This window comes from Geotrypetes seraphini, chromosome 10 (assembly GCF_902459505.1).
Source record: "Geotrypetes seraphini chromosome 10, aGeoSer1.1, whole genome shotgun sequence".
In the NCBI taxonomy this organism is placed as follows: Eukaryota; Metazoa; Chordata; class Amphibia; order Gymnophiona; family Dermophiidae; genus Geotrypetes; species Geotrypetes seraphini.
The window spans coordinates 21,691,033-21,713,464 of record NC_047093.1 but is presented as its reverse complement, the minus strand read 5'-3'; the positions used below and the strand labels follow the sequence as shown (position 1 = coordinate 21,713,464).

Sequence of the window (22,432 nt, the reverse complement as noted above, 5' to 3'; positions counted from 1 at the left end):
GGTGGATGAGGCCTGATTCCATGATGGGTGTTGTGTGTATGTTATCTGATGGTGTGCAGGAGTGTCCCACAGGGCCACCAAGAGGGAGAGCAAGGGGGTGAGGACATAATATGGCAGTACATAGGGTTACCATATTTTTTTTTAAAAATGGACACATAACCCCACCCCATTCTGCCTCTAGCCCCGCCCAGTTGCACCTCTAGCCCCATCCCGTTATGACCTCCAGCCCCGTCCCCAGAAAGCTTCCTCTCTTTGCGAGGAGCTCCGCCTGTGTCTGGAGAGACTGGAACATGCGCAGATGCATGTGACATCAACCGCGCATGCTCAGAGGTCTTCCAGATGCGACTTGAGCTAGTAGGGCTTTCCAAAACCCAGACAAATGCCGGGTTTTGGAAAGTCCATCCGGGAGCCCGGGCAGTCCTCTAATAAGAGGACATGTCCAGGTTTTCCTGGACGTCTGGTAACCATAGCGGTGCATGTCTTGAAGTCTCTTAAGGCTGTGTTTTCAAACGAGCGATTGCTATGAACACAGAAAGGGAGAGCCATGGTGTTCGAGATGCAGGCTTTATTAAAGTACAAATTAATAATCCATATCAAATATAGCCAGGACCCAAACAGTCGGGAACTATGGACCCGACACGGCCCGTGTTTCGACAATGCTGTCTTCCTCAGGGGTCCTATAAATAACAATTTAATGAGTGTAATCTTGCAATGTCTATTAAATTGAAACCTGTAACAACTGTTGTGGATATACTTGGTATGTAACATAGTAGATGACGGCAGATAAAGACCCGAATGGTCCATCCAGTCTGCCCAACCTGATTCAATTTAAATTTTTTAAATTTTTTTCTTAGCTATTTCTGGGCGAGAACCCAAAGCTTTACCCGGTACTGTGCTTGGGCTCCAACTGCCGAAATCTCTGTTAAGACTTACTCCAGCCCATCTACACCCTCCCAGCCATTGAAGCCCTCCCCTGCCCATCCCCCACCAAACGGCCATACTGGTGCAAAACGGTGGGATGCTAAGGGCTCCTTTTACGAAGGTGCGCTAGCGTTTTTAGCACACGTACCGGATTAGCGCGCGCTAGCCAAAAAAACTACAAGAGGAGGCGGTAGCGGCTAGCACACGTGGCATTTTAAGATAGAAACATAGAAAGATGACAGCAGAAAAGGGCCGCCCACCCTACTGACCCACCCCCTTAGTCTATAACCTAATAACCCAATTCCTTAACGTGCCATTTTGTGTGTTAAGGCCCTAACGCGCCTTCGTAAAAGGAGCCCTAACTAGTGATGTATAGAGAGATGGATATTGACAAGTGCGATGTGAGTGTGAGTGTGTAGGAATAGTGGGCCGACCAAAGTCCCAGAGACATCAAAGTGGAAAGCGCTACGGTGAAAATAAGAGGCAGAGACGTACTCTCCTAGTTAGATGCATAAACAAAGGCAGGATTAAAAGACGTAAATAATACTAGGCCCTCAGAAAAAAAGGAAGAAAGGCTAGTTTGTAGGCAGTGGCAAACAAGCCGTGATAAGGAAAAACGTACCTACCCTAAAGATCCAGATAGAAAAGCTCGTGGATTAATAATTGAAAACTAAAAACAAGTGGAAAGTAAAAATCAGCGGTATTAAAAAACATAAAAATGAGCATAGAACCGAATAAAGATAGGGTCAATGAAACTTCATACACAGAACTATGGCTAAAACTCCCACAAAGGCGCGAGATTGGAATAAGTAAAACACATATATAGGATGTGTGGTTCCGTAATAAAATTCCAATGTGCGTTTGGTAAGAACAAAATTTGCAGATAGGCTTCCGGTCCATCATAGGATACAGTTCAAGTGTGCATGTGTGGTTTCAAGCTCCTTTATGGAATATTTGACTCTGATTCCCCGTAGTGGGAATTCCTTTAGATCAAGAATTACAACAATTCACAAATTAGCATTTCCTTCTCTGGAAGGTATTAAATGCACTGGGAAGCTTAGTAAATCTTTTACATTTAAATTGGTCAGAATTTGGAAGGGACTTCCAGATTCTCTAAGACTGGTAGATCAATTATTTCAGTTTTGAAAAAGTTTAAAAACCTGGTTGTTTTCACAATCGTTAATTTGATTTTAGCTATCGTATAGTAATTTTAAGCAATTCAACATACTTTTTTCTAACTTTTTCCATCCATTTAATCTAACCAATTTCTGTTTTTATTCCACAGTTTTTACTTGTTATGTTTCATTTTTTAACGAACTGTAAACCGAGTCGAGCTCCTTAGGGAGTAGATTCGGTCTATGAAATGAAGATTAGATTAGAAAGGGGCCCAAAGACAGAGTTATGGCGGTACAGCAAGGTTATCTTAATATGCTCTACTATGATTTAAAGCCTTATGGGTTGTCAGCCAGACGATTTAAAACTTTAAAGAGGTACAGGGGAAGGGAAGGGGGGGTGTATGGCAGGGGAGGGATTGGGAAGGAGCGGGAGGCAAAGAAGAGGGTGGGGCGGGGCTCCACCATCCTGGGCGTCTCTCACTCTCGCTTAGAGAATGATACGGTGACAAAATTCATCACCGTTCCCGTCCCCGTGGATAACCGCAGGAAATAATCCCATGTTATTTTCTAGTGTCTATTTCAATCTCAATCCTTCTACGCCAGCATTCTTCAAAGCAAAGCTTGCGGGTCAGTGGTTGTGGCCATTCATACTCTGATTCTTATGTGAGCCAAGGATAATGAAGCCATTGTGAGATCACTGATGTGATTGGCTCTTAGGCACTGGTGGAATGAGGCATTATGACATCACAATATCTGCTCTGGATACCAGAGACTGTCATTCTGTAGTGTCTGTTTCAACCTCGGTCCTTCTACACCAGCATTCTTCAAAACAAAGCTTGAGGGTCAGAGGTTGTGGCTATTCATACTCTGATTCTTATGTGAGCCAAGGAAAATGAAGCCATTGTGACATCACTGATGTGATTGGCTCTTAGGCACTGGTGGAATGAGGCATTATGACATCACAATATCTGCTCTGGATACCAGAGACTGTCATTCTGTAGTGTCTGTTTCAACCTCGGTCCTTCTACACCAGCATTCTTCAAAACAAAGCTTGAGGGTCAGAGGTTGTGGCTATTCATACTCTGATTCTTATGTGAGCCAAGGAAAATGAAGCCATTGTGACATCACTGATGTGATTGGCTCTTAGGCACTGGTGGAATGAGGCATTATGACATCACAATATCTGCTCTGGATACCAGAGACTGTCATTCTGTAGTGTCTGTTTCAACCTCGGTCCTTCTACACCAGCATTCTTCAAAGCAAAGCTTGAGGGTCAGTGGTTGTGGCCATTCATACTCTGATTCTTCCCTCTCTCCTTAAAGAATGACATGAAGATGGTTTCCCGCAGTTATCCGCGGGGACGGGAACGGTGACGAATTTTGTCACCGTGTCATTCTCTACTCTCGCTATGCCAGGCACTAAGAGTAGATTTTATAATAAAGGAGGCAGAAATATAACCCCACGTGACCCATTAAAGTCTCTCTTTTTCCGCTATCATTCTGTGGATTGAGAGCAATCGTTTCATATCATCATTGGTATGCGTCTTCTTTTATTAACATCTCAATGTCCTGTAATTAAGCTGGTTTTTTTTTCTCTAAACATCAGACAGAAAACCTCCGGTATTTGGTAGCAGCTCTTCCTGGTCCATTTCTTGCCTTTGACGAGAAACAGCAGCAGCAGCAGCAAAAACGTTCCACAGAGAACAGCAAATCGGCGGAGGCAGCCAAGGGGATAATGATGTCACCGGAGCCACATTCAGGTTATTAATTTTATTGTCGACCTGGCACAGTTGTTTTCAGCAAGTGTCTGCGTCAGGAGGCCTTGTTTTTCCAGTGTGAATAAACTATGTGTTCACAAGCCTTCACCTCTGATCAGTTGATCCAACAAAATATCGCTACACCATTCAGAATGGCATTGAAACAGATCACTGCGGATTCAATGAAAACAAACCTGTGAGCTTATGAAGACTTTTTTGTTCCATTCTGAAAGGTGTAGCAGTATTTTGTTGGATCAGCTGATTATATGATAGGCTAAGGTTTGTGAACATATTCAGACTAGAGAATGACACAGGGACAAATTTGTCCCCGTCCCCAAGGGAACTCAATTTCTCTGTCCCGTCCCTGCAAGCTCTGCCTTAACCACCCAAGCCTTGAACACTTAGGGGTTTAAAGTGTTTGAGGCTTGTGTAGATGAGGACGGAGCTTGCAGGAATAGAGAAGGGACAGGAAAAGAACTTGCAGGGGACGGGGCAGGAAAACGAGTTACCGCGGAGACGGGGGGAAATATTTTTCCCCGTGCCATTCTCTAATTCAAGCCACGGGAAAATGCTGGCAATCTCTCATAGTCCACAGCAATACCAGAAATTAAATGCTGGCGTCATATGCAGCCACCAGCATTGAATTTCTGGCCTATTTTGGGCCAGTCGAGACATAGCCAGCTAAGCCAATATTTAGTCGCTGGTCAGCTAAGTCTCAATGGCAAAGATAGTCCATCCTTTAAGGTGGTTGTCTTTGGCTGCCGAACTTAGTCGGTGAGCCGCTGAATATTGGCAGCGACTGGCCCTGTCACACAATATATCTGGTCAGCATAAGATAACCAGCTATCCCCTGCTGAATATCGGCGGGCAGTTGGCTATGTGCTATTTAAATTCAGGAAGTCGTTCCCGGCCATCTAAATAGCCCTGAATATCGGCCCCATTGAGTTTACTCACATTGAAAAACAAGGACCTATGATGCAGGAGAAACTTTAACTAGCAGAACGAGATTCAGGAGAACGAGATTTAGGAGTAATCGTCAGTGCAGACATGAAAACTGCCAATCAAGTGGAGAAGGCTTCATCTAAGGCAAGGCAGATATTGGGTTGTATCAATAGAAGTTTCGTCAGCCGAAAGCCTGAAGTCATAATGCCGTTGTACAGGGCCATGGTGAGACCTCGTCTGGAGTACTGTGTGCAATTCTGGAGGCCACATTACAGTAAAGATGTGTGCAGAATTGAATCGGTTCAGCGGACGGCCACCAGGATGATCTCGGGGCTCAAGGGTCTCTCGTACGAAGAGAGACTGAACAAATTGCAGCTCTACACTCTTGAGGAACGTAGGGAGAGGGGAGACATGATCGAAACATTTAAGTACTTCACGGGACGTGTCGAAGTGGAAGATGATATTTTCTTTCTCAAGGGACCCTCGGCCACAAGAGGGCACCCGCTCAAACTCAGGGGCGGAAAATTTCATGGCGACATCAGAAAGTATTTCTTCACAGAGAGAGTGGTTGATCATTGGAACAAGCTTCCAGTGCAGGTGATCGAGGCAGACAGCGTGCCAGACTTTAAGAATAAATGGGATACCCATGTGGGATCCCTACGAGGGTCAAGATAAGGAAATTGGGTCATTAGGGCATAGACAGGGGGTGGGTAAGCAGAGTGGGCAGACTTGATGGGCTGTAGCCCTTTTCTGCCGTCAACTTCTATGTTTCTATGTTTCTGAAACACGGCTGTGTCGGGTCAGCAATAAAATGAATAACCTGAGTTGTGGCTTCAGTGGCATCATTATCCTCCTGGCCATTGCCAGTTTTGCGTATTCATGTCATGCTTTTATCACATCAGTGAAAACAAACACATGAAAATGGGCCTGAGGGGCAGCAGCTGATCTCAGATATGGTGTATTTTCCAGCTTTCCTGCATGTGGGATGATATCAGGTGGCTAAGACAAAGCATGTCCATTTCTACATCTTCATCGACAGCACTTCAGGCCCGGCAGAAGATGCTTGCGGCAACGGCACAATTGCAGGTTTGTGGTGCATAATTACGGTCCAACAATGGGCATGTTGATTCTGACAGGACTTTGAACCTAATTTATTCTTTAACTAGTGTTTAAGGCCGTTACATTAACGGGTGCTAGAATAGATGTCTGTCTGTCTTTCTTTTTTCTGTCGCTCTCCCTGCCCCGTCTATCTTTTTGTCTTTCTTTCTCTCTCTCCATGCCCCATCTATCTTTCTTTCTTTTTCTCTCTCTCCCTGCCCCGTCCATCTTTTTGTCTTTCTTTTTTTCTCTCTCCCTGCCCCGTCTATCTTTTTGTCTTTCTTTCTCTCTCTCCATGCCCCATCTATCTTTCTTTCTTTTTCTCTCTCTCCCTGCCCCGTCCATCTTTTTGTCTTTCTTTTTTCTTTTTCTCTCTCTCCCGCTGTCTTTCTTTCTTTCTCTCTCTACCCAGACCCTCACTGAAGCCGACTTCCAGCTGTGTCAGCTAAGGGAATCCTTTGCCCTTTCCTCAATCCAGCTGTGGATTTCACTTTCCAGTGGCTATACCATGTCTCTCTTCTCCTCACCAACCCAGGCCCCAACTCCCAATCAGGCATCTCTTTCCTCCCCCACCCAAATATCAGTAGCAGTGGCAGCAGTTCTGACCCGCCAAGCCCCCATTCCTTACCCAAAGCAGCAGTGGCAGCGCTGTAAACAGGCTGTTCGCGGCCAGCCCCGACAGGGCCTTTCTTCTACCACATCCACTGTATTGAGACACTTCCCTGGTTGGCAGTTCCTCGCTGCTCAGTGGCTTCCCTGGTCAGCGGTTTCTCCCTGCTCGGCGGCTTCCTCTACTGCGCATGCAGAGGCACAGAGGCACGGCGTTTCAAGTGCGCATGTGCGGCTAGGGTTTTATTATTATAGATAAAGCACTAATGGAGTCAAAAAATGAGAGCATGGAGCATTTCTGTAATACACCCGCTGAGTCTAAACCGGTGGCCTAGCAAGGGTGCGAGGCGCATGGGGCGGTGGTGCCCCTCCCCATCCTCTTCTCCACCCCTCCCACCTCCACACGCTTCTTCCCCACCCCCTCCTGCCACACACATGCCCCTTTCCTTCTCCCATACTTCTGTAACGTTCCTGCAGAAGCAGCAATCCCCAAGCAGCTGTCACGCCAGCATCGGCTCTTCTTCTGATGTCAGTTCCTAGGCGTGGATCCAGGAAGTTACATCAGAAGAAGAGCCGACGCTGGCGCAGCGGGAGGGGGGCCAAGAGGAGGATGGGTGCCTACACCCTCAGTAAGACAGTACCTGGGGCGGACAGCCCCCCCCCCCTTCCTACACCACTGGTCCAAACCATGCTTGCTAACTAATTGGGTAAACTTTTCATTGGCATTAGGTGAACAGTTTCTTTAGTATTGATGGTCAGTGGTAGCATTCTGACTTCCCATAAAAAAGACCTGGGTTCAGTTCCCAGCCAAGCCATAATGTCTTACATTCTTTCCTTCAAAGGGACCTTTAAGTCATTTTAGATCAGTTATGTGACATCTAGAGAGTGGCACAGCGATGCTGTGGTTGCTGCGGTAATCACCACAATAATGGGGACCGTGCCAGGCATTGCCCGGTATTAACGCAGTACCGGTGGCTCCTTCCGCAGTACTGGCATGGGAATGGGAACCGGTACTATGGTGATACTGCAGTGATGGGGAACAGGCTTGCCCTCCCAGATTCATCAGTGTTTGTGCATCTTCGAAATGGCTGCTGAGACTTCAGGCAGCAGCTTCGCAAGACTTCCACATGAATTCTTGGCAGCTATTATGAAGATGTGTTACCGACAAATCTAGACCACCAGGAGTTTTAAGGAAACTGAGGGGAGGGCCAGGAAGCAGGGTTACCAGGGGAGTGGGAGGGGGCAGGAAGCCAGGGCAGGGAAGCCAGACCAGGGAAGCGCAGGGGAGGGAATAGATGCTAAACAAGGGCAGGGTAAAGATGCCAGACCAGGGCAAGGGAAAGATGCCAGACCAGGGAAGGGGAGGGGAATGAGATGTCAGACAAGGGCAGGAGGGATGCTAGATGAGAGAAGGGCAGGTGGGGGGGGAGAGATGCCAGATGACGGAAGGGCAGGGGATAGGAGAGAGATGCCAGTCAAGGGAAGTAGAAAGATGAGACATAGGAATACAGAGATGTCAAAACACGGGAGAGAGAGGGAAGAGATGATGCACAGGGATGGAGGGGAAGGGGAGAGAAAGAAGGGGGAGATCGTGCATAGGGATGGGTGGGAAAAGGAAGAGAGATGGAAGACACGCTGTTTATGGCTAGATGGGAACAGGGAAGATGAAAGAGGGGGGAAATGGTATACATGGATGGAGGAGAGAAATGGAAGAGATGGGCAGAGTGAGGACACGTGACTAAAGTAGAAAGATTTAAGAAGAAAGCGAAAGAAAGTAAAATGTTAAAAGTTAATGTCAAAGATGGATTCCGAAGCTAAGTTTCATATCTTTAAGCTACATATATGATGATAAAGTTGTAGCCAGTTTGGCCTTTAGAAATCCAATAGTGATTAACATCATCATCTTGACATTGTATTGAACAATTCAATGATTGGGTGGTGAGGCGGTATTTTCGCCTTCATGTCTCTGAGCATAGGTTTCAATTACAGCAAAAGAAGCATTATCAACATTTTTTGTTGTTAAGGCACGCAGAGTGACTTTTCTATTTTTGCTGATACACTCTCTTTAGTCACTCCATTAGCGGCTAGCGTGGCCGGCGGTTTAACGCGCGCTATTACGTGCGTTAAACCGCTAGCGCGGCTTGATAAAAGGAGCCCATAGTTAAGAGCGCAGACAGGAGGAAGTGCAACCAGAGACTGGGAAAAGATGAATAGAAAAATAAAATCACCAGACAACAAAGGCAGGAAAACTGATTTTATTTTCAGTTTAGTGATTGGAATGTGTCAGTTTTGAGAGTTTATATCCACTGTTTATATTTTGCACTGTTCAAGAAGAAATTCATTTCTTTCTATTTCTCTGGTGTTGTACTGCATGCAGAGTCTGGCATTTTAGAGTTTCATTAGTGTATATTAGTACTTTTAGTTTGTGGTCCTGTATTTGCATAGAGTTTATCTGTGACCGAGGCCAGGTGTTCTGGTAGGAATGAAGTTTGAGAAGCGTTATTGGTGTCATGGCCCCAAGCAGGAAGATATTTGTTGGCTTTCCTTCAGTCCTTTTGGACCCAGAACGGCCCTCACTTAAAAATTAGTAGAAACCACTATCCTTGGTTTACCATATGGCTCCAGAAAAAGGAGGACAGAATGAGACATCTGGGTTTCACTTCCAATAGAAATAAAATCCAGATGTCTCAATCTGGCCTCCTTTTTCTGGCGTGACCTGTTTGGGTTCTCACTGAAAAGGCAACAAGCTTTGTGCTATAGGCTAATATTAAGGATTACCTGTACAGGTTTCAAAAGTACATGAAAATGACTGAAAAAAAAGCACTAAAGCCCTCTTTTATCAAACCGCGGTAGAGCTTTTTAACACAGGCTGGCAAGGTACATGCTCCAACACTCATAGGAATTGAATGAGCATCAGAGCATTTACCTCTCCAGCCTGCAGTAAAATAGTTTTACCTTGGGCTACACTTGATTGAATTTCTTTATTTGCTGGCTTTGTTTTGTTGCTTGGAAATGAATATCGTTTGTTTATGCATTTTGGTTTGCCTTCACACTGAGAAAAGCACTAAGTCATGTGCTATTGGTTTGCTTTTACACTGGAAATAAAAACCACTGACCCTATCCCCCCCCCCCTTTTTTTTTTATGAAGCCACATTAGGCATTTTTTATCATCGGCCATGGTGGTATTAGAATTCCTATGAATGTCAGAGCTAATACCTCCGCAGCCGGCGATAAAAAAGCTTAACACAGCTTTGTAATAGGGGGGAGGGTAAGTTGTTTGTGTGTAATATTCTAAGGGCTGCTCTTGATATGTTTTGTGCATGAATAATTAAAACTAAAATTATTGTGTGGACTAAAATATCACTGATGTTCAGCTGATGTGTAGTTTTCCGCGTGCAATGCAGAACTCAGCATGCCTCATAAGTTGTATTTTTATTGATGTTCTTTCAATAAAATTAAAAATTAGGAAAGAAACCCCACAACAGGCTTAAAATATTTATTTTCAATGCCTTAGACCCATACAATTACATAAAATCATCTTTCTGTTTTGAGCAGGGCCGAAAATTAAGATTGCGGGAATGGTAAGGGGACAGGGATGAAAATGTGAGGACGGGAATGAATCTTTGTCCCCGAAATTGCATTATTTTGGGACCTCAGCTCCTATGGTAGCAAAGAGAGCTTTCAAAGGGCCTTGTTCTGCAAAAAGAGTTCAGTTATTCATCTTTGTCCACTGAGAGCCAAACATGAGTCCCAGCATCAGGAATGATTAGAGAAGTGGAGGGCCATTTTTGATAGGATGTCTAAGTACGACTCAGGACTTCCAAGTTAGACATTCCCAACAAAGGCCCATATTCGAAAAGACATCCAGAAAGAGAGGACGCCTCAGAAATGCAGTAAGTACGCGTTTACAATTTTGCTGTTTAGAACTCGTTCTGCTGGATGTCCAAAATAGCTTCATTATATGACCCACAAAACGTCTAAATATAGACGTCTTGCGAGTTTTGATTATACACGCAACATGTCCAGAGTAAAAAAAAAGTCCCCTTAAAACATCCCTGATGATGTCGAAATGTCACTGCAGTGGTAATAGGACATTCCTGATGTCCAGCACATCTGCATATAGCCCTTACTTGTGGAATGGCGATTCTTTGTGAGTGTAGTAAGGAGTTGTGGTAGAAGAGAGGAGAGGTAGTTGTAGCTAGATAGCAAAATAAATAAATAAACTAATAGAGTGACAGTGAGAGAGACTGAGAGAGTGCTAATGTGAGAGACAGAGATTGTGAGAGTGACAGCTAGAGAGATAGTGAGAATGAGGGTGAGAAAGGGTGTGATAGAGAGCGTGACCCCCAAAGTGTGTGAGGGAGAGTGTGTGAGGGTGTGACTGTGTGAGTGAAAGAGGGTGTAATGGGGGAAAGAAGGCAGCTCAATTATTCCCTGAGGGAGACGGAGGCTCTGGTTTAGCCGTGCCTCCATTACAGGAGACACCTTTTTGAATAGAATGAGAGGACTTCCCCCTCCCCCTCCAGTGTCTCTCTGAGGGTCCGGCAAGTCATCAGGAGCACCCTCCAGAGGTGAGTATCAGCTAGTGGCTTCCACCATCTAAGCCCCAGACACAGGCCTCAGGAGCTGTCAAGGGACACCTAAGGCCTCCTAATATGAAGGACCCAAATTATATCAGCCCCCACTTGCCTCCCCCCCCAACCCTCCCTACAAGCAGTCTGTCACTATTTGTCTAAGACCATGTAAGGAGTATTGCACAGCATGTCACAAGTAACAATCATATGTGAAGCCAAGAAGGCCCATCACCAGACCCCATTCTCTAGCAACTTGTGTCTTACAGGTGCTTCAGGGTTCTAGAGTTGCTGAGGTGCTGGTATAGGCAGGTGCAGAGGAAGAACCCGGGCCTCATCCAGCATCTGAGATGGTGCCTCACAGCTCATTGTAAGTACCCCCCCTCCCCCACACACACACACACACACAGAGTAACTCTACAACTTCCCTGGTCTCCCATAGAGGTGATGCAATTACCTCTTCTCTGTATCTGCAACCCCCAAGATCTCAATCAATGAGATGACATGGGAAAGATCGGGGGAAGGAGGAAGGCATTTGTCCATCAGTACCCTTCAGTTCCAAAGGATGCTTCTCCCACACACTCTTATATAGTTCATTGTTGGTGGGAAAAATAAGCACAGTCACCAACAGTGGATATTGAATGCCCAAACCTTGGCACCGTAACACCTTAGCCCAAACCATTATGCCACACAATCAGCTGACAGAAGGGAAAAGGATGAAGGACAGTACAATGACAGAGGACACCCACTATATCCCTGACCTCCTCAAACTGATAAACCCTCATACGTCCCCAAACCACACTCATTGCAGTCAGCACCTCAGGTTGGGGTGCTGCCTTGCAAGACATACCTGAAAGTCCAAACCCGGCAGCCCAGTACATATTCTCAGTACTGGGCCTCCCCTAAAACTACTCTATCTTTTCCTCCCCCTACCCCAGAACCCCACCTATGTCCATATATGTTCCTCTTCTCCCCATGACCCCAAAATATTCTTTCTGAGTAAAAGCCTACATCACCAACCCAAACACCACTCAACTGGCCAACAATTAGCATGATTACCATACACAGACAGATATCCAAAGGTCACATCCCCTACCCTTAAACCACAACCGTGCCATCTTTGAGGGGGTCTTCCACAGTTGGGGCAATGCTCAGATAGTTGCTCAATCTCCCCTAGTGGGCTTCAGGCAGCATAAGAATATATATGATTCCCAACATGCCTGTTCCCAAAGCGCTGTCCACACACAATGGTCCCATTCATGCATTATTGCTGGACCACCCCACCTTCTGTCATACACTGTCAGGCCACCCATCAGGGTTCTATGCTATGTCATCTCATTGGTGCCACCCCTCAGACCTGACTGCCTGGTTCTAGAAAAAAAACACCCATTCCTGTGCCATTATGACTTCCTGAACAACTATGCAACCCATGTATGATGTGGTTACCCTAACTCTTTGTCTTTACCACACACAGGCCAACGTCATCAAGCGGAGGAGGGTGGGCCATCAGGCAGAGGAGAAGAATCATCAGGTGGAGGAAGAGGGCCAGAAGACCAAGGCCGAGGGCCTAGAGGAGCAGGAGATGGCCCAGGTAGCCCAGGAGGTGGCCCAGGAGGATCAGGAAATGGAAGAGGTACCCTAGAAGGTGGAAGTGGACCAGGGGACCTGCGATATGTCACTCTAGGGCACAGAGGTGGAGGAGGACCCCTGGGCAGACATGCCACTCCTGGAGGAGGCCAAGGAAGAGGAAGCTAAGAAGCTTCAGAGGGATCACCTGGCCAGTCTCAAGGACCTGCTGCTATGGCTGCACTCTCTACAGGGCCCACCCTCCTAAGCCCCTTGTGCAGCCCCTGCAGCAAATAATAAATAAATAATAATAGTAATAAATACGCTTTATTCTTATTTACCGACCTGCCATAAGTTCTGAGCGGTTTCCATTCAGTGAAGTATATAATCAATAAAAATAAAAATACATAGGATTTCACTCAGCCACTCAGAGAGACTTGTTGCAGGAGGTTCAGCATCAAGATCAGGTCCTGAGGTAAATTGTGTGGCTCCCACAGCAACTGCTGGAAGCATGCAGGAAGCCTCATTAAGAGACTTGCCCAGGAGGGACACAACAGTGGCCAGACTGGACAGGCCATTGAAGACCAAATCCTGTTTCCAACTGTGGCCAATCCAGCTCACAAGTAGTTGACAACATCCCAATGACTGAAAGGACATTATGAGGTCTATCCTTCTCATATCCTTGGACTTTACCAACTGCATTTCATCAGGACATATGGATTTATGTGGTGGGATAGTATCAGCCTACTTGATGCTACTGGCTGCTATACTAAATGGTGTCACAGCATTCTCTGTCAATAATTGCAAGACTAGATGTATAATGTTGAAAAAGCTAATTACAAGGTGACTGCAGTTTGCAATTGTTGTTTTTTTTTAAACATGTGTCCTGATCCTGTTATCATAGTAGGGAGATATGGATTTGCTGGGCCTTTATTCCCCAAAAAGAAGGGTACTCTCCCCTGAGTTATGAAACAGTGCTACATAGTACTGTAGGCTACCAGCAGATCTGAATTCTCCCAGAAATAATAAAACCTATTTGGTACTTCATAGAATGACACTTTGAGAAAATGCCATGAGAAATAAACTATTTAAGGGTAAGAAAGGAAATTCTTCTTTGCAGAGGTAGGACACTGTTAAACCCGTTGCTTTAATTGGCCAGGCCTATGTTGCTCTATGTACATTAATTTGATATTATTTTAGTTTGAAGAAGCTTTTTTTTTTTTTCTCTATGCCTATTCTTCTATTACTCTTCTCTTTAGAAGTATTCTAGCATATCTATATTAATGTGTATTTCCCCAAAATGTGAAAGCATTATTATTATATACTTAACAACAAAAAGAGAAGCATTAAAAATGAATATTATTATTCATGAAACCTTGTAGTTTCAAAATTCTTGACAGACCATTTTTCTCCACTCATGTAGTTTCCGTGACCTGGACCCAAGACTACAGAGCAGGTCACTGAAACAGCATCGTGGCCAAAGAGGAAGAGCAGTGCAGTGTAGCCATCAGGAACCATGGCCATGCAGCCAGCAGAATCATGCATACAGCCTTGGAAAATGTGCAAACAGCTGTTTCCCAGATGCATGTAGCATGTGACAGAAGGGACTTGTTAAGAATGTTTATGAATCCGAACATAAGAAGGTCACATTGTGAAAAACAGGTTATCAACAACAGTGAGATGGTACATTAAGATGACAATTGTCAGGAAATATACAACTGTTTCCAAGAATACAGATAGCACAGGGGAGCACAAACATGCTTAGTCCTACAGGCATTCCCATCCCAAGGGAAAATTATATAGGCTGGCTGGGAAATGTAGTTTCTGGTCCCAGCCACCAATAAGTGAGGAGGACAGCTGTGAGATATTTCCTAGAGAAAAAGTAAGGACATCACATGTCAAAGATAATATGACCAGATACCACTTTCACTTAAGCAATACAGACATTAACAATTTAAGCTGATGGGTAGCAGGGTATGCAGACAGATAGATCTCTGAATGGCAGCACATGTGCAGCTGAAGGGGAATAGGGAGGGGGAGGGATAGAGATAAATGGGCTCAAGAAACATGAGGAAGCGGGCATGGAACTATAGACATTTGATGACCAACCACAGCAACCTCTCAGGCACAGCGCAGGAGAGGCTGCTAGACGTCCATATTTTTGAAAATCACCCACTCGGATATCCTAGTGGCCATTTCCAGGCAGAACGTCTAACGTTTTTTTTTAGCCATTTTCGACCACTCAAACGTCCAAGTTGAAAACATCCAAATACAGACCATTTGGATATGGGGGTGGCCACCATTGTGATGGACTGGCCCACAGACATGCTGACAGAGCAGTTGTCACCTTAGAGGACACTGCTGTGAACTTCACACAAAGGGTGCCAGATGTACATCTCACCAGAGCCTCCTTGTAATTTATGCTGAGCCCTCCAAAACTCCCCCCAAACCTACTGTGCCCTCAGTGGTCTTACACTTACCATCATAAATGTAATGGTTAGAGTGGTTTATAGGCCTGGTCCTCCTCTCTATGGTTCACTAGCCCATCCACTACTAAGCTTTCCCATACCAAATACTGCTGTTCTACAAACAGGTATATATTATTTTATTCAGAAATTTTAGGAATGGGAGGGGGTCATTGACCAGTGGAGGAGTATAGGGGGGTCATACTTACTTACCCCCAGTAGTCATCTGGTCAGTTTGGGTACCTTTGTGGCACTTAGATGCTTCAAAAACAGGTTTGGCTGAAAACGTCCAAGTTCCGTACAGGACATCTTAAAAAAAGGTTCAATTGTTGCCGCATGACATCCAAGTTTAAGTATGCCCAAATCCCACCCATAACGCCCTTCAACATTCACCCAAGAACTCTGGACGCACTGTGAGAAAAATATCCTGCTATATGTCCAGGAAACCATTTTCCAAAAATTGGCATTTGGGCGTCCCAGCAAGTAGGACTTCCAAGTGCCGAGGAAGCTTTTTTGGGATGTTTTGGTTTTTTGATCATGAGCCCCAAAGTGTTTGCACACATTTTAACTTTAAAAAAAGATATATAACCCTCACCAATATTTAATGTAGTGGTTGATTGATTTCTAAAAGGAGAGCAAGGAAAGCATATAAGATAGCATTTACATTAACCCATAGTTGTGCATGAGAACAAAGAAAATATTAGGAATGGGAAACTTTAGACCATGCCCCTTCCCCCCTTTTAATAAGATGTCAAGTAGAAATTAAGCACCATAGTCTGCTTAAAATTATGCAGGGTATAATTGGGGGTGAGAGAGCACTTTCAGTTTTAACTGTATTTGGTTTGCTAATGAAAATTAAGTATAAAAAAATTATATAAGGATTCATTCTTCATTGTTTCATACTGGAGCAGTCTGTTGTGTCAAATTAAATTTCATTGGCCTGTTCTTTGGCCAGGAAAGACGTGAGTTTGATTTTTATGTCACATTCCTGCTTTCTCTATATGGGGTTTTCAGTGCACTAGAGTTGCCAGATAAAGTATATTTGGTGGATTCATATAAAGTCATTTCAAATCTATACAAACTCCCAATATTCAGAGTGCAGGAGATAACCGGCGATCGCCAACAGTCACAGTGAACCCTTGAAATTCTATGCCAGTGAATTTCTGGTCTACTTTTGACTCCCTGCTCACACAATGTCTGCCTTCCGTGCGCCCGCACCATCGAATTGCAGACCCCAGATGCCCGGCCAGACAAAGTTCATTTTTTAGTTCAAAGCCGACGCTGCGTCTCCTCTCTCGATCCCCGCCAGAGTCGGAAGTCCTCTCCGACTCTGCTGAGGTTCAATAGAGGAGCCGCCGCCACGGCTTTGAACTAAAAAATGAACTTTGTCTGGCCGGAGCCGGCAAGCCCGCATGCGCACTCTGCCGGCCACGGAACTACAGATCAGGCAACACGGCGGTGAGAGTGCGCATGCGCGCTTAGCGTTTTATTATAAGAGATGAGTAAAGGTTAGGTTATAAGAAATAATTCGATGGGCCAATGATGAAGAGCCATGTATTTCTCTCCGCTACAAGTTTTTACTATGCGATGGAGTGGTGGGTCTGAGGCCAAAAGATAAATTAAACCTTTATATCCAGTACTTTATTTAGAGTTGTGACAAGGGTTCTGGATATATCCTGGATTTTGACATCAATATTTTGGAGCTATAAGGCTCAACTTTATCTGCATCTTAAGTGGATCTGGGGGGGGGGGGTTTCCCCCCTTTCATTTCTGTAAGCTATTGATATCAAAAATGCTGAATGGGGAAATGAGGGCTGTAGAACAGATTCATTACCAATGAATTGCTGCTCTTTATTCAGAGCCGGATTTCAGACTAGCCGAGTGCCTCTGGTACCAAATTTTATTTTTTTATTCAATTTTCTATACCGTTCTCCCACGGCAGCTCAGAACGGTTTACATGAATTTATTTAGGTACTCAAGCATTTTTCCCCATCTGTCCTCGTGGGCTCACAATCTGTCTAATGTACCTGGGGCAATGGGGGGGGGGGGATTAAGTGACTTGTGTCATGGGGCTGAGGCTGTAGTTTTAACCACTGTGCCAAGCTCTCCGGAGTACTGCCACCACTATACCTCCATCCAGGTCCGCTGTTTGCCCTCCAGAGTAGTGCTGAGCCTCTGAGAGAAAAAGCAGCAGCTTCAAAAGAAAAATTCGGGGGGGCGCTGTTGAGCCCACGTGTGATGGCAGCATAACTGTGGAGCTCCTACACCCGTTCCTGTAATTCTAATCGCAGCGCAGCAACGGCATCAAAAATCGCCAAAACTTTACAGAGCAGGAAAGAGCACACGTTTCTCCTTCAGAATCGCTAAGTTTCGATCGAATTATGGTGGATAAAAAGGTAAATAAAAGGCACAAACCCGATCCCCCGTCGCCATCGAAAGTTCCGTTATCGGGCTCCGAAACCGGAAGTACCGCCGAAATACTCGCTGAACTTCGCGAGTTGAAAAATCTGGTCACTGACACCAAAACAGCCACAGAAGAAATAAATGATAAATTAACTTCCCTCACTGCAGACCTCTCTCAACTACAAACACGAGTGCTGTCTCTGGAAGGCAAAATGGAGGTTACCACACAGCACGTGGCTGACCTCTGAGCTCAGACCCGGCGCATTGCTTATCTCGAGTCAGAGCTTGAAGATAATAATAACAGATCTCGTCGATGCAACATATGTCTCCTTGGACTTCAGGAAGGGACTCACGACCGCAACCTGGTTAAATTTTTAGAGGAGCTGATACCAAAACTACTGGACTCACTTTCCAGCGTGACTTTGAAATTGAGAGGGCCCATAGAGTTCCTTCAGCTAAAAACCCCAACGACCGCTACCCCAGACCGGTTGTCCTCAAGTTCCTCCGCTACCAACATGTGCTGAATATTATGCAGCGTGCCAAAATCAGGGCTCCTGTTAAACACGAGGGGGATCCACCATACTTTTCCTACCGGATCTGAGCAAGACTGCTCTCCTACCGGCCTCAGCTGAAACAACTAAATGCAAAATTTGGTATGCTTTACCCGGCCAGGATGAGAGTGACTCTCAATAATCAGACAAAGGACTTTACCATCCCTGATGATTTAGCTGCCTTTATTGAGCTGAACTCCCCCACTCCCATTCATCAGGTTTGACTGATATGCTATTGGGCCAATTTGCTCTAGCCTGCCTGTTTTTCACTCTCTGCTGCTTGCACTAATTCATAAGTTTTCAATTACATGTATTAGACTAAATCCTAATGTAATGATGTTTATATATGGGTGCTCTATAGTAGCTGCTGTTTTTCACTCTCACAGCGCACACGAGAGTTGTAATGCATGACTTTAGGTCATTTCATGGTTATTATGGTTCTTTCTTATTTCGGTTCATAGAGTTTACTAACATGTACTTTTTTCCCAAGGCATGCAACAGGTCACTAACAACAAAATGTGTGGACATAGGACTAAAGCGAGATGGTATCAAATGCTCTGTAAATCATTGTGTCATAAGGAATGTCCCTTAAATGCATTTCCCTTAATACACAAGGGCTAAACAATATGATCAAACTGAAGAAAATACTGCTATACCTGGACCAGCACAAACCTGATGTCATTATGCTTCAAGAGACTCATCTGGACAAGATAGCCTCTGATAAAGTTCGCTTTGGCTGGGCCCTGCCTGCATTTTATTCACCTGCCATAGAGAAAAAGGGGGGGAGTCATGATCTTGATTCGTAACAAACCGGACCTCACAGTCAACTCCTCCTCACATGACCTGCATGGCAGATGGGTCAAGGTTGCCATTACGTGCGGTGGTCAGAAGATTACTCTATTTAACTTGTATGGACCAAACATAGATACTCCAGAATTCTTCAGTGAAATCGTCACATCAGCATTACTGGACACTGATTCCCACCTACTCGTGGGTGGTGACTTTAACATGGTTTTGAACCCGGAAATTGACAGAAATTCCCAATATAGATATAAAAAATCTAGAACATGGTTTGCTCTCCAACATATGATTTCGGATCTTCACCTAGTGGACATTTGGAGATCGGTCCACAGTTCTGAAAAAGCTTATACATTTTACTCTAATCCTCATATGTCTTACTCGCGAATAGATTTCTTCCTGCTGAATACGACATTATGCAACTCAGTTTCCTCAGCTGAAATCTTGCCTATATCGGTTTCAGACCATGCAGCTATAACCCTTCAGATCAACTATAAGGCAATACAGAAGCCTCAACGTCAATGGCGCTTTGACTCCTCCCTGCTTCAAGACCCTCAATTCAACCTCAGCATTCGTAAGGCTATAGAAGAATACTTCACTTACAACACCCCGGAACAAACTTCTTGGATTGTGTGCTGGGACGCCTTTAAAGCTTACATCAGGGGCGTCATTATTGCCTTGGCGGCCCGCAAACATAAAATCCAATCAGAAAACATCCTAAAATTGGAGAACGACATCAAGAACCTGGAAATGAATCATCAAAAAGACCCTACTGACGTCCCTACACTCACTAAACTATCGAAGGCTCGATATCTTTATAACTCTGCACTCAGCAAAACAGCAGCCAAATCAGTATTCCAACAGTCTGCCTCATATTTTGCTGATAACAACAAGTGCGGAAACTTGCTGGCTTCTTATCTTAACAAAAGAGAAAATAAAAAGCACATTGCCGCCATTGAATTGGACAAGGGAGAAGTCTTAACCACTAACCAAGAAATCTCACTAGCTTTTAAAAACTTCTATGAGAAATTATACACTTCAGAATTGGATGACAACATCCCTGCTTCGAAGTTTTTGGATGATCTCCCTAATCCCACCTTATCACAGGAAGATAATGCAAAACTTGACGAACCTTTGACCCTGGCAGAGCTCACTTTGGCGATAGAATCCATGGCTCCCCACAAAGCACCCGGGCCTGACGGGCTAACTGTCGAGTTCTATAAAGAATTCCAGGACCTAATCAATCCCTACTACTTACAATTTCTTCATCACGTCATTAATACGGGTCAGATACAAGGATCATTCACTGAAGCAAATATTATTGTTCTCCCAAAACCTGACAAAAATCCACGATCGGTAGCAAACTACAGACCACTATCTCTCATAAATGTGGACGCAAAGATCTACGCTAAACTCATTTCCAATAGATTACAGGGAGTCATACCCAAACTAGTCAAAACAGACCAAAGTGGATTCATTACGGGGAGATTCTCTACAGACAACACGAGAACATTTTCACACATCATTGCTCAATCTCAGAATAGACATCAAAATCTCCTTGCGGTGGGACTGGACGCTGAGAAGGCCTTTGACCGTGTGGAATGGGCCTTCTTGTTTCGAGTACTGGAATGGTTTGGATTCTCTGTAGACTTTATTCAGAAGGTCAAGATCCTCTACTCCTCCCCGTCCACCAGAACTTATATCAATGGAACTTTGTCTTCCATATTTCACCCGTCACGTGGCACTAGGCAAGGATGCCCTTTATCCCCCTTGCTGTTTGACTTGGTATTGGAACCTCTACTCCTCACAATCCGCGCAAAAACAATGTCATTGAAGGGTTCAAATCCAAGGTTTCGGAGACTAAAATATCGGCTTATGCCGATGACATACTACTTTATATCACTCCTTCCTCCTTTCCTCATTTAATCACATCAATCCAGGAATACTCAGGTCTGTCTGGCTATAAACTGAATATGAACAAGACAGTGGTCATGCCTCTTAATTGCCCAGAGGTTAAACCTGATTTAGAACAATTTGGTGTACAATGGTCAGCTACAAAAATGAAATACTTGGGAGTCTACTTCGGACCATCCTTAGAGGAAACAATACAACTCAACTCTGACTATTTGTTACAGATCGCGCGACACACCACCTCCACGTGGACCCCCCTCAATTTATCATGGCGGGGCAGGTTGGAAGCGATACGCATGACGATTGCACCAAAAATGAACTATGTATTGAGCATGTTGCCGTTTTACCTACCTCGCTCTTTTTATAAAGCGTTGGACTCCATCCTTACACAATACATTTGGAACAAGAGACAACCTAGAATCGCTCTTGACAAACTCAAATTAGAGAAAATGGATGGTGGAGTAAATTTCCCAGACTTCCATAGATACCACAGTGCCTTCATTATACATCATTGGAATCAGGGTCATAATAATGAACTCAGATCTTCGGGACAGCCAGGTTGGATTGACCTGGAACATCTTTTTTACGGCAAGGCTCGCATGAAATTCCTACCTGGGCACACCCTATCCCGCCTGGATAAAAGTGATCGTATCCTCCTGTCATATAAATCTGCACTGCAAGTATTGGAATCCACATTGTCTCATAGCTGGGAGCAATCTTCACTTATACCGATTTGGAACAACCAGAGATTTTTAATCCAATCCAAACCTTTCACTTGGCAATTATGGCAGCAGAGTGGCATAGAGTCAATTAAGGATCTGACGAATGACACTGGTTGGATGTCCTTTCATGAGCTTTCAAAAAATTGGGGTATCCCTCAAAACCAGTTTTATGCATGGATGCAACTCACACATTGTATTCGTGCTACTATTCCAGACCCAAAGGCTCTTGTTGACAAACCCAGCATATGCACACTAATAGATAAGTCGTTTGCATTGAATGGCAAAGCTTCCTTCTGGTATAAGATGATACAGCACTACACAGGAGAACCCTTGCCCTCTGCACTCAAATGGCAATACGTATTAAATCTGCCTTCTGATGCCATAGACTGGACTATTGTGCGGTCAACTCTATTTAAGTCCATCAGATCTGCATCGATATTACAATCCATCTTCTTTATGCTCCATCGTGCTATATGGACTCCCACGCGCTCCCATAAAATCAATCCTACCTCGTCATCTAACTGCTGGTCTTGTGACGATACCGATGGTTCTCTGGAACATCTGCTATTTAACTGTAAACACCTAGATATTTACTGGAAAAAGGTTTGGGATACCATATGCACCATATTAGACATCTCGGAACCACTCACACTTAAAATACTCATTCTCATGTCCCAAGGAATCGCCTCACCCCTAGATAAGGATAGGAGTTGTCTCTTGACCATTATGATGTCCTTAGCGATTCAAACTGTCCTATTTTACTGGAAAAATCTAGATAAAGTTGCATATCAAGCTTGGTGGAACACCCTGTGTCTCCATGGCAAATACGAACAGGTAATAGCGGAAAAGAGGAATGCCCTTAACAAGTATAAAATTGTTTGGTCTCCTTTACATGACTATTGTTCAACTATGTAATTATCCTCCAATGCTTCTACTATATATATATATTCTCATTCTCACAATGTCCTACTTGTAATGTACCATCATTGACATGTTATTATTAT

The 22,432-nt window shown here is 44.5% G+C and overlaps 1 protein-coding gene across 1 annotated transcript in view; it reads left to right on the top strand.

The window, feature by feature from the left end:
• ANKFN1 (ankyrin repeat and fibronectin type III domain containing 1) overlaps positions 1-22,432 on the top strand; it is a 178,829-nt gene that overhangs the window by 132,847 nt on the left and 23,550 nt on the right. The window contains exon 10 of the mRNA XM_033961956.1: positions 5,704-5,820. Coding sequence (XP_033817847.1) covers positions 5,704-5,820 — 117 coding nt within the window. The remainder of the gene's footprint in view (positions 1-5,703; positions 5,821-22,432) is intronic.